Source organism: Lampetra fluviatilis, chromosome 3 (assembly GCF_964198595.1).
Source record: "Lampetra fluviatilis chromosome 3, kcLamFluv1.1, whole genome shotgun sequence".
NCBI lineage: Eukaryota > Metazoa > Chordata > Hyperoartia > Petromyzontiformes > Petromyzontidae > Lampetra > Lampetra fluviatilis.
In genome coordinates, this window is record NC_136277.1 from 4166812 (window position 1) to 4180507 (window position 13696).

General features: G+C 46.2%; 1 protein-coding gene across 1 annotated transcript in view; it reads left to right on the forward strand.

Moving 5' to 3' along the window:
• LOC144951671 (chondroitin sulfate proteoglycan 4-like) overlaps positions 1–13696 on the forward strand; it is a 69798-nt gene that overhangs the window by 26715 nt on the left and 29387 nt on the right. The window contains exons 2-4 of the mRNA XM_078881968.1: positions 4595–4758; positions 6252–9869; positions 12375–12848. Of these exons, the coding sequence (XP_078738094.1) occupies positions 4595–4758; positions 6252–9869; positions 12375–12848 (4256 nt within the window). The remainder of the gene's footprint in view (positions 1–4594; positions 4759–6251; positions 9870–12374; positions 12849–13696) is intronic.

Below are 13696 nucleotides of genomic sequence, written 5' to 3' on the forward strand. Positions count from 1 at the left end.
CCTTATAAAACTCAACGTTTAACCCACTCACGCCGGCTTGTGCCCGCCCTCACAGTCGGGCATATTTGCGGAATACCCCACGCCGCCGTTGACCCTGGCCATTGACCGAGCAACCCAACAATAATCCCCTGTGGGCTGGTGTAACCTGGAGGTTCCTACCAGTATAACTCTCCAGATTGGCCATGGCTTATTGGTAGATCCCCTGTAATTGTAAATTCATCACAAATGTATCTGATTATCTGCATAATAATTTGTTTATCTCGTTGATATGTTTGTGAATTCATTTAAAATTAGTTTTAGGTGAACTTAAATAACGAGTTACAAAGATAGTTATTATTTTTACATTTTAGTTGTGAGTAAATTTGAATACTAGTTTTAAATGTTGTTAAATATAAACGAAAATTACTGGGTGGCTGTAGGAATCATACTTTCAACATTCTGTGTAGTGTATTTGCTGAGTATAGGACATGCTGACCAAGTCACGAATCTGGTCATATGACCATGAAGAGCCATTTATGAGGCTGTTACCCTCTGGGAAATGTATCTCATATCCAAACAACTGGAACCATAGCCAGAACAATCAGGCAACAGAAGTTTGTCCTTAGAATTATTTACCTGCGGTTAAAGAATACTGCGATTTTAGAATACTGTCGTCATTTTCATGCAGGTTTGTGTCTGCATAGTTTAGATCAATTCGGCCACTTTTTCAATTGGTGAAATCCCTAATCGTAACAACTTTACAGTAAAGTATTGTTCATATTGGATCATTTTGATGTGTTGTCATCCACAGACCGTGATGAGACGGTGGGGCCAGACTAAGGCTCTAATAGGGTTCGGTGTTAATCCCCGAGGCTCAAGGAGCCAGAGTGAGACTAACATCGGGTTCAGTTTTCATCACTGATGCTCATCGAGTCAGGCTCAGGCTGCAATGGGGGTATATGTTAATCACTGACGCTCCGAGATCTAAACGAAGGTTTCCACAGGGTTCAGTGTTGATCACCGAGGCTCGTAGTCCCAGACTAAGGCACCCATCGTGTCAGTGTTAATCCTCGAGGCTTAGGGGCCGTCCATAAAAGACGTCACGCACCTGGGGGGGGGGGGGGGGGTCAGACATTTGTGACGATGTGTGACGACAGGAGAGGGATGGTGAGAAAATTGACGTCACATCAAAATGCGCAACTTTAAATAAATATAGACAACACGTTCTACTTAATTAAATAGACTTGTTAATAAACGTTTTCTCCTACAACATCAGAGTGCAGCGGCACATTAAATACGCACTACAATGACAATAGTTTAAAGCGATTTGAAGCATGTTTTATATTTTGTGGGGGGGCAGAGCTTTGTGACGTCATATTTGAGGGGGGGGGGTCTGACTTTTTGTGACGCCGTGTGACGATGGGGGGGGGGGGGGGTAAAAAATCGTTCAAAATCGCGTGACGTCATTTATGAACGGCCCCTTACGGAGCCAGACTAAGGCATTCATATAGTTCAGTGTTAATCACCGAACCCCGAGTTAACCGAGGTGAGGCCCAGGACGAAATTCAGTGGTGCTACATTCTGCCCATTACTGAGGTGGATCATCTTTTACACTGGTTTCTGCAAATTTTGGGCTGGTTTTTTCATGAGGACAAGTCCCAATTATCCACACATCTTCACGTGAAATTGTATTTGTATTGCATCGTCTTTAGGAGCGTTATCATTACCCTCAGTTACTGACAGATGGACGGACAGACGCCAAAGATCATTGCTTTTATGGCTTTATTTTGGTGATTTCGAAAACGTGTTTTGGTTTGGCCATGCTTGTTTGTTGTAGTAAGGCGTTAGACTGATGGCCTTAATCGAAGTTGTCTTGTGGTTGTTGTTGTTTGACTTGCATCCCACTGGGATTTTTGCATACAGCGTTGGTGTACGGTGCTTTTCCTGCAATATTTTGCTGTCTTTTCTTGGATTTTCTGTTTGCACAGTCACATCGTCACTTTAAGATGTTTTCTTGTTCATGTTTTTTGTTTGTTGCGGTTGCACCCGATTCAAGAGCCGAATGGCTCACAGGGCTATACCAAATAACTGAAAATAAATTTTAAAAATTAAAAAATTGCCAAACCATTTCATAGCCCCGCACCTCGTCAATGCTTTCTAACCTTCACCAATCCCACACCAGCTGCTGCTGCACGGTAAACACCCCACTTCAATACTTGCCCCAACAGTATCTCACGATGTTCCCTTTAGTCCCCAGACTTGTGGAGACCACTCCAGTGCGTTGGTTACCAACCCTCCTTCATCCTACGCACAAACTGTGTGTTCAATCTGTGTTACCGATAATTCATCGAATTACCTATTCCATATCACCCTAATACATGCCTCCACTCATCCTACTTGCTTCCCACTAGGATATTAAAGTCCCCAATAGTAGGAGATCATCACACTTAGGCAACCATGCCCAAAACACCATACTGTAGTCTATTGTATAAGTGCTCTTTGATATCGCTAAGCTACTGTCTCTGCATAAGCTTCCACCACTGACATGTCGTAATGTATAATCCGTAGCACGTCTAAAATAAACTGCTCGTCCACTGGCACAAGATTGGTCACGCACTTCGCTATCCAGTTACTGATGGCAATCCCTGCTCCTGCCTAATGCTTTCCAGCCTCTCGCTATACCATGTAGAATCATCCCCAATGCCGATCTGACCTAAGTCAATCCGAGATTATCTTTTGCCACGAATTATAATGCATAATTCTAGCTCCCCAGCAAGCATCTTCTGGCCTTATTTGGCTGACATACAGTACTGTCCTGATATTCCAATGCCCTCTCCTGGGTTTTGCCTTGCCGTCGATTGCTAGCCTTCCTCACTTGCTTGCTTCATCTGCGTTCGTTTCAGTAGCCGCACTGCCGCCACCCAGGCCTGCTTGCACAGCTGGGAACGCAGGGCCCGGCTAAGCCAACTTTGCCAAGCAGCCACCGCGTGGTGCCGCCTGAGTGTGCTGCACAAACCTTGCTGCTCATCTGTAATACCTTGCTCATCGCGAAAGGCCTACGTGTTAAACTTGCTCATCTGAGCGACGTTTCAGCCAGCATGGAAAACTCTGCTGTCATTTTATAAAGGGTGTGGTGGTTTGTGGCCAGAGCAAGACTACTAATAAACAGATTACCCAGGGTCCCACGAGTCTATCGTGAGTGCTGCTGCGTTATCACTTTCAACCTTTGTTGCATAGCGTACTAAATTATTATGAGCTGCAAAGTGTGATGGATTCAAAGTACAACTTGAACCCCTTTTCATGAAAACATTTTTGGTTCTCAGCAGGAAAGCGTGCCACTGTACGTGATTTATAAACTGAACGTGCTTGGTCTTCTGCGGACATCGTGAACTGCAGCATTCCCATCACTTGGCACCCTGTCAAGTGTTTAACCTGAACGCACTTACAATGTGGAGAGAGCTTGCGGCTCTGCCTAGTTACAGATGTGTGTGTGTGTGGTGATGCTCCAGTGAGCAGTGAAATGCAACACTCAGCATTGTCGGAGCGCTACGTGATCTTGCTCAGAAATACTGCCTCGTGTGCGTGACCTATCCTTGCGAAACACATGAGGCGTGCAATCTGTGTAAACTCTATGCTTGTAAAAAAAAGGGCTTTAATGTTTGAGGCGTCACGATGTAAAGAATTGTTTTGAGTTAAAGTTGCATGCACGCTAAACATTTTGAACATACACACATGATCACAACTTTGCCTTTTATATATATGGAGATGTGACGATTGTCAAACACCTAGATATGTAAATTGTGACGGCAATGGCGCTTCCAAACCGAGGGTTCACATCGCCCGTGCCGAGTCAGAAGTGAAGCCGTCAGCACAGCTTGGTGATGCACTGCTGCTGAGAGAGGCTGCTGTGGGTTATCGCGCGTGACGATTATGAAGTGTGCCCACAGTTCAGTGGGCTTCAATTGCCAAATGCGGGACTGGCGAAGCACTGCAAGTTACTCGGAGTTCCTTCATTTTTATTTTTAAAACGTGTCGCCGAAATGTAACGGGAAACGTTGAAGTAACTACGTGTGAAGTCCAAATAAATTATCTTTTGAGCTGCGTTGTAGGAACTGTATACACATTTTAAATCCCACGCTCAAGTGCGCTGGGCATTTGTAGTGCGTGGAACGTCGCGGTGTTGACGGAACGTTCGTGGCCTGTCCCGGCCCCTCCTACCACGTGCGTGTCAACTTGTGCTGTTGATAGATGAAGGTGGCAGCTGGAGGAGCCCGAGTGTTGTATTCGAAGGCGTGACTTGGAAGATAGCGCGGCCTCAAGTGAAGCATGCTCTGTTTTAGTATCTCTAAGGCATTTTGTTTGAAAGTAAGGAAATGTATTTAATTTCTTGGTTCAAGGAATAAAATAAGCACCAACAAAACAAACAATGTGTGTGGATACCTAACAAACATACGGTGCAAGACATTATTAAATGGTATATTGGAGGATATGAGCGAGGGTTTGTTTTAATCAACTTTATAACATGAGTAGTTAAACAGATACGCTATTCTTACAGCTTGCCAAGTTGGCCCACTAAGACATGCAACACATCCTCCACTGCCTCCCTTCTCTGCAGCATCATTTTATGGGGCCAGCTACGTGGAGCTGCCACTGGCAGATGCAACGAACAATAATGAGATCTACATCCGCTTCAAGACCGCCAGGCGCAATGGGCTGCTGCTTGCAATCGGCGGGCAGACTGACTACATCCTGGTGGAGCTGCGGTCGGCCCGCCTGCAGGTATCTCCTGACGGAACTCCCACCCCCCAGTACGATAAGCCTGCTTCGGCAGTAGCGTGAAGGGGAATGGCTGTCAAGGAAAATACTTTGCCTCTCCCAGCTTCTTCTCCTTTCAAGGATTTTGGGACAAACTTGATTTGGAGCTTTCGCGACTGCAGGAATTATGCTTTTGGTTCTTTCGGTAAAGTCTCATAGAAAGAAAAATTGAATAATAGCATGCGACGTTTCGATTGCAACACAAGCAATCATCATCAGGTACAAATGAAAGAGAAAGCAAAACCTAATAAACTTAGAAATATGATGCAATACATCACAGAGAGTCGGCTATCATAACAGTCAACACCCTACCTGGTTGATTACGTAATCAACCAGCTTGTCCCGACAGACTAAACCATCACCAAGCCAGCAGCTGATTCAAGTGGCGTTGAGCGTGGGACAGCCAAGCTCCGTGAGCGGCTTGCCATGCATATACCGAAGCTACCGGTGCCACAGCCCAACTATGAGAGGGAATGTGATATGGATATAGGCAGAGTTATCTTGAGTAGTGGGAAGGCCCCATGATTACACTGGGCTAATTGAGCCCCTGTTCTATTATAATCAGATGTTTTCTCACAGCTGCCTCCCTCTAAAAATAACAATCACTGAACACGCTGCCTCGTGCCACGGCGTTTAATGGGGAACCAGCGCGTGGAATCCTAGCAACAGCGTCCTGCTTGTGAAATTATATTCCTTAAGTTTGCTTGAAAAATCTATGCTCGGTTTCACGGTGCCAGTTTATCTACCATCAGTGTTACATGGAAAACCTTGGGACAGATCTATTTTGTCGCGAGGATTTGGCTCATGCTAAACTTGTGAAGCATTTCTGTGGTAAATTTGAGTGAATATTCGTTGGATCTATTTCTCTTCCCTGTGACATTGTGGGAGATGCGCACTAATGGGGGATCCTCAGGAATCCATCTCCAGTTTCAAAGCCTCAGAACCAGCTGTAACTGCTAACGAGGTTTCCCTTTGGTGCGCAGTGCGCTTGAGTTAAAGAGAATGAGACCATCAATCATCCAATCAGTAAAGCACTTTTATTTTTACTTTATAACCCTCTATTGCCTACATTAAAAGTGCCAGCATTGTTATATTTTTGTATTTAGTTTGTGTTCATATTTGGATTGGGGCTATGCCAGCACTACACGATGTCCAGCTTTCCTAAATGATACCACAGAGTTTTTGACATCCATAAAACGCCTAAAAAATAAACACCTGTTGGCTGCAGGAGATGAGCTGAAGACTTTATGAAAAACTGTCTCCGTTGCAAGTGCATTCACTCCTTGGAGTTTCAGTCGCCTTAAAATACAGGATAATGCAACTCAAGGGACATGATTCCCTATTTTAACAAAATTCTCTTTCCAACGAACTAGAGATAACGGTCCCACTCTCCCTTGTAAGTGGCCACTGTTCCACCAGACATTGTTTGTGGAGTTAATTCCCCGTCTCTCCTTCAGGTTCGGATGGATTTGGGTTCCGGGGAGGTGATCCTGCTTTCTCAACCAGGCCTACGTCTCAACAACTTCCTGTGGCATGACCTGCAACTCACCCAGGAACGCGAGAGGCTCGTCCTCACCATTGACGAGCTCTTTCCGCTGTCGCTGCGGTTGCCAGGAACTCGCTTCGAGCTCAACGTGCATCACGGAGTCTTCCTGGGGGGGGGCGCGGCCCGGCTGGAGCAGCACCCCTACATGGCGGGGGTCTCTCCCGGGTTTCGTGGATGCATTTCTGATGCGGTCTATAACCAACACGACCTTCTTTCGGTGCTCGCCGGTGAGGCTGAAGAGACGGACCTGGTCCACGAGGTGACGCAGGGCTGCAGCGATGAATTTTCTGCCTTTGAAGAGGATCCCATTCACTTCCTGAACCCTAGGTCATACGTGGCATTTGATACATGGTCAGCCCGGGAGGTGGGGGTATTTGAATGTGTGCTGCAAACTGTGCATCCGCAAGGAGTGTTGCTCTACCACAGCAACAGGCAGACTGACTTCATTGCCATGGAGATAGTGGATGGCTATGTCCAAGCCCTCATCGACAAAGGAAATAGAATTAGGAAAGTTACATCAAGCGTGAAGGTTGACGATGGACAGTGGTATAAAATTAAACTAAACTTGACAATAGCTGAATTGCAACTCACCGTTGGAGCCGAAATTGTAAAGACCTCCCTTGGTCACAAACGGAAATATTTGGACCTCACTGGTCTAATGTTTGTAGGAGGAGTGGAGGATATCAACATGGAGGAAATTTTGACTCGGGGAATTGTGTCTCTGTCAAGGCCGGGCGGACATGGAAGCTCCTTTCAAGGTTGTATGAGAGATGTGAGGATCAACCTACAGAAGCAGAGTCTCCAGGATGCTTTAGTCACTCGAGAAATATCTATAACTTGTGGAGAAGAGCTGGATGAAGAAGATCTTTCGATAGACACCCCAGATTTATTGTTGATTAGTCCGTCTCCTGCAGCTACTCTGCATGGAAATGATGACGATGATGAGGATGATGAAGTTGATGAAATGAATGAGATGCAGAACAGTGATGCCATAATCGTCTTCCAAACATTAGTAGTGCAGGAAGGTGGAGAAAACATATTGAATCCTGACAATATAAACATCACTGTGGACTTAAACAATGTGGGACTCCGACAGTCCCAGATATTGTTCAGGATCACCAAAGAGCCACGGCACGGTCTCCTTAAACTCGATATTCCAGGAGCCAATGAGAGGAGGGCATTCACTCTTCTTGATATTGGACACAGACGCGTCATTTACGTCCACGATGGTTCCGAATCCCATTCGGACAGATTTAAATTCCGTATCCTCATCCACAACAAAAAGGAGCTGCCTATGTTGACGACTAAGGAAAAGGAGTACACCTTTAGGATTTCCATAATGCCAGTCAATGATCCTCCAAAGTTGAACTTTCCAAATGGTGACTTGTTCATGTTGTTAGAAAACACTAGACGTCAGATCACAGAGAATATCATGGAAGTGTCTGATGTGGATTCCGATGCGAGTAATTCCTTTATCCACGTGACCGATGGCTTGAGCTCAAGCACTGGCTTCTTCTCATATAGGGACTCCCCTCGAATAAATATCACGACGTTCCGCTACTCGGAGGTTCAGAAGGGCGTCGTTTATTACGCGCACCGAGGGGAGCGCAGCACCCGGTTGGAGCTGCAGGCCAGCGATAGAGATCGCCGGAGGGGGAAGCCCATCTGGCTCAGGGTTATGGCCGTTCCTGTTGAGCTCAGCGTTGTGAACAACACAGGTCTGCTGGTAAGCCAGGGCGACGCAGCCGTTCTGACGGCCGCAAACCTCTCGGTGCACACAAACGCTGACAAACAGCTCGTTGATATTTGGTTTACAGTTACCGAAGGGTGTCGTTACGGGAGATTACAAAAGCGGTATTTGGGCGGAGAATGGAGACCATCTCACAATTTCACTCAACACGATCTGCAGCAAGCGCAAATTCGATACGAGAGCACGGACACATCATACCACTTTCAAAACATTACAGACAGCTTTAAATTTACTGTTACCATTGGAGAGTTCACAACAGACGAACACGAATTTATATTAAATATTTCATGTGGCACCATCAAACTGATTAGACACGAGACTCTAACTATTGCAAGCGATAGGAGAGGAGACATCACGAATGATCACGTTCTGGCGGCAGTAGGCGATGGGCGCCCTCCAGCCTCCCTGCTTGTGTACACGGTGCTCACTCTGCCGACGAGGGGCCGATTGCGTTCCTCTCGAAACGGCCTCGAGCTCGATTCCACTTTCACTCAGCTGGACGTTGAGCTGAACAGAGTTTCCTATGAACTCTTTGGTAGAGCAAGGAGCGATCAGGAGGATAGTTTTCAGTTTAAAGTTAGCGCCGGTCATAGCCGGTCCCCACGATATACGTTTCGAATTAAAATTGAGCGGGATCCTTTGAGTGTCATTTTGACGAATGTGGGTCTAAGCGTCGAGGAAGGACGGAGCGTGCCGATTACCAGCCAAGGGCTCTTTGCGCGATCCAAGATCACCGACGTGTACCGCTTCCATGTCGTGGGTGGTCCACACCATGGGGCGCTGCTGAGAAACGACACTGCTGCCTCCACTGGGCTGGAGAATGTCACACACTTTACAAACCAAGACATACTGAACAAGCGGATTGTCTATGTGCACGACGACTCGGAAACTGAAAAAGATCAGTTTGTAATCGTAGCATCTCCAATGGGCAACAAGCGTGTTTCTGACGCATTGCTAGTGTACAATGATTCGGATGTCGCTCAGCTCCGTAGCGAGGTTGATATCAACGTAAGGCCTATAAATGATCAAAGGCCGGTGCGTGTTGTGGACAAGGCTTTCCACGTGGTGAGGGGTGGTAAAAGATTGCTAACAACAGCAGATGTGTGTTACCATGACCCCGACTGGGATTTTCAAGACTCGAACCTGGTCTACAAACAGCAGAGCACATTCAGTGGGCAACTTGTTTCAGCGAATGACTCGGCTCACAACCTTACGGAATTCAAACAACAAGACCTTGAGAATGGCCTCGTTTTATTCATACACCATGGAGGAGACGCTAGTCATCTTGCACTGATGGTTTCTGATGGACTTCATCGAGTGTCCGGTCTGCTGGAGATCCGAGCTTCAGAAGCCTTCCTCAGAGTGATGAGTCCCATTAGTGTACTTGTAACACAGGGGCAGAGCTGCAATCTCACCGCACTTCACCTCGGCGTCTTCACAAACCTGGACATCAGGCACGAGAACGAAATCCAGTATCGCGTGGCGACTCCGCCGATGCACGGCCAGTTGATCATCGGAGAGGTCGCCAGCGACTTCTTCACCCAGAGCGACGTCACCCAGGGCAGGGTGGTGTACGAGCACGCCAACGGCTCTGTGCCCAGGGACGCGATCGGCCTGCACGTGGCGGCGCACGGCCTGGAGACGCGGGCGGAGCTGGCGGTGCGCGTGCGGTTGGCGGCGCACGGCACCGCCCCCGTGCTCGTGCACAACAGCAGCAGCGGCGGCGGCGTGCTGGTGGAGAGAGGCGGGGCGGTGAGGATCACCGACAGCGCACTGCTGGTGGGTGGTGCAGTCCTGCGGGGGGGCATGAGCGCCGCAATCGCACCCCTCATAAGTCTTTGCTGTTTATTGAACTTGGCCAGAAGCAGAGGTCGCAACCGGGTACCCGATACCCGTACCCTACCCGATACCTGGCTACCCGTACCCGGCCGGGTACGGGTACGGGTAGGCCGTGAGTCACTGGTGAGTAACCGTTTGTCACTCATTTCGGGTAGGGTACGGTTACGGGTAGGGAACGGGTACCCGTATCCGGCCGGATACGGGTACCCATTTGCGACCCTGGTGCGGCCGGATACAGGTAAGGAATCAAAACCTGTTTGCGACCTTTGGCCAGAAGCATTTGAGATTCGGGGTATATGTTGTATACATATATATTCTACTTGGCTGTAACGGTTCCACCTGAAGACGGAAGCTTGTGTTGCCTCCGAAACGTCGTGATTTTATTTAGTGGTTTTTATTTATTTTATTTTACTTTTTACCTACGTGACTTTACCGAAAAAACCAAAGAGTATACATATATATTTTGCAAGCTATATCTTTGTGAATAATTATAGCAAATTACGTCGTGAATTTTTTGCAAGTGAGTTGAAGGTAGTGTTGTTATTATTAGGAACCTTGGCAATGACACTCACGCGTAGTGATCTAAATTTACCCACGGGTTGTGGGTAACGTTGAGCCCATCGTACCCTGACAAACATACACCGGCCCACTCTCATCTGTTTCACAAGTAAGCTCTTTAACAAACAACATGGCACCGTTTGTTAATACCCCACACAAATGACAGTAAAACTCTTATCCGAGGCCCGATGCCTCCCGCATTCTACGCACACCACAAGCACCGCGGACTTTCCTGTCATCTGTGTGCGCTACATTCTTGCTGTTATCCGAGTCTTTCGTGGACAAGAGTAGGGAGCTTAGGAGTCGCACCAATATCTTCCTGCTATCCGAGCCCTTGTGCAGATTGGAGGAAGTGAATGTGGAAGTAGCAGCAATGTAATTCTATTACCCGAGCCGTCTTCCTTGGGTGAATCGCCTAGAAGGGTCTCCTTGAAGCAGCCACTCTTTTCATTACCCCAGAGCCTTTGAGAGTCGGGTATTATTTATGCAGGAATGTGCCAACTCAGTCTTCAGAATTTGTTTCGGAAGGTCCCGTTTTTAAGATTTGGAGCCGTTTCCTTCAGTGTTCTACACAAGAGGTAATAGTATGCAAAAGATGCAAAAGTAGGAATAGATAGAGCAGCAGTCGGCTGTTGTGCCTAATTTAAGGTAGTGCAGTACAGCCCCCCCATTTGAGCCCCCCATACTGAGGGGTGAGTTAACATGCCCTTGGAGAAGATCTGGAAAGCTCTACAGAAATGTATCACGATACCCGTTTAATGCGAAGTTACTTGTAAATAAAATATTTAAAAATACTTTTAAAAAAACACACTTTAATTAAATGTACCCTACTCTTAATGGCAGAACTCCACGACTCCAGGAAGTGGCCCCGCAGCTTGCCATAACGTAAGGGACCCTGGTGGTTTACATGCAACGTGAGTTGAGCGTGGACAATTAGACCCGTAAAAATATTGTTTAAAAAAAATATTTTTAATTTTTAATGATAGAATATAGTATTGTCATCAGTTTGACATACCTATACCAAGTTTGCAGTCGATACGACATTGGGAAGACGGTTAAAATTGAGTTACAAGATTTGAGGATACGACAACAGACAGTGAGTTAAATAAAAGCGTGTAAAAGGTTTAAAAATAGATATTTCATATTTTTGATGATAGAATATAGTCTTGTCATCAGTATGACATAAGTATACCAAGTTTGCAGTCGATGGCACATTGGGAAGTGGGTAAAACTCGAGTTACAACATTTTTCAAGGATACGACAACAGACGGAGTGAGTTAAATAAAAAGCGTGTAAAAAGGCTCCTGCGGTGGCCTTGCTACCATGCATATGTGTGATCTGGAGCCAAAATGATACAAGGAAATCTTCAGTTAGCGTTATCATCCTGTGTGGTACTGATAAGCCATGCTCAGCGCAATGTCTCAAGGACCAACAATAAATTGGATGTCCCTTTTTCTATGTCCATTTGATCGTTATACCCATCACGTTGTTATACGTCACCCATTCCTGCTACGTCTTCACTTGTTATTTTTTTGTAAGGTGACGAGTTTCTCTTCAGGTTAAAAATAATACAAAAATATACAATAATGTGTCTCAAACTGCATGTTATGTAAAGGGTTACATAACACATAACCTTTCTAAATGTTGTAGTGAGGGCTAAATAGCTGCTCCAAAATAACATGTAATTAACTATTGAGTCAATTTTCTTATGGTCACAGTGCATTAACTGTTTACACTGAAGCTAATGGATTGTAACCCATGCTTGGGAACTAATGGCACTCGCTCTCCCTAGCCACCATTGTCTCGTGTAATCACGTTCACCATTTACTGGGTACAACTGTACACATGTGTTGCTTTACACTTTCCCCCTTGTTGAATTTGTCTAAGGTCTCGCATGAAGCCAGTCTCCCTTCCGAAATCACGTTCACCGTCATAAGACCTCCGAAGCATGGATTTTTGAAGAAGCGAGATGTGACCGTCCCAAAGTCACCAACGCGGAAGGCCGAGGGCCTCGTGTCCTTCACCCAGCAAGAGGTCAACGAGGAAATGATCGAGTATCTGCACACGGAGCTGCCCGCGACAGAGGATAGCTTCACAGTGGATTCGTCCAATGGCTTCATGGAATTGCGTGGGGTGGACATGTGTATCAGTGTTATTCCATCGGAGATTGAGCTGACCATTCAGAACCTCACCGTCGCCGAGGGAGGGCTGGCGGTGCTGACTCAAGACGACATATCCAGCACGAACCCCTTGTTTGACCGTCTGAGGTTGCACTACGTCATCGTTGAGCAACCCAAGCACGGACACATTCAGAACGCTCGCAAACCGGACATGCGGCTCGTCGGATTCTACGGGTGGGAGGTAACGCATTGCAGGATCGTTTCCCTCGCGTGTGGGGTGGAATGTTCCGTGCGGCATTGAGAGCGCAGAATCAGGTGGCAGGGTGTCACGGAGGCCTTGAATGCCCTTTGGATTGCGTTTACTGCTGCGTGGACGAATGGGTTTAATAACCTTCAAGCTACCACTCTTAACATATTCGTACTAATAAAAGCCTGTAACATTCCCTAGACACAAATTCAAATTAACATATATATGGAATTCATTATAAGTGTGTATAATCATGTTAAGTCAATTCGTTGCTCGTGTTTATCCAGGTAAGGGACGATTAGATTCTTCACCCGTTTTGTGAACGAGCCCAACGTTATAAAAATTACGTCGAGATAATTATTTCTACCATTGGAACCTCATTTGCCAGAAGAAAAAAATATGATAATTGGTTTTTTTACCCTTTTATCTGGCAACACAATGTGAGACTAGGCTCTAAGGAAAGCTGTCTCGGGTGTGGACCAATCAACTTCAAGGACAGTGCATACATTATCAAAGTTATGTTTTTTGTTTGCATTATGACTGCAGGTATTGTGGTCTATGCAAACATGACTCCTTGTAAAAAAGTGTCAGTTTTGTTGCCAGATAGAAAGGTAAAAAAACAATTATCATAATTATTTCTGTTTATTTTTTTTACATTACAGTTGTTTAAAGCCGTTTTAAATGCGATGTGGCCTATGAGACCCAAACGTTTTCATGCTCTTGCAACATATTTCGGTCTCTACCAATGGTGTTAGGGTTGGGGGCCGTCCATAAATGACATCACGCATCTGGGGGGAGGGGGGGTCAGACATTTGTGACGATGTGTGACGAGGGGGGGAGGG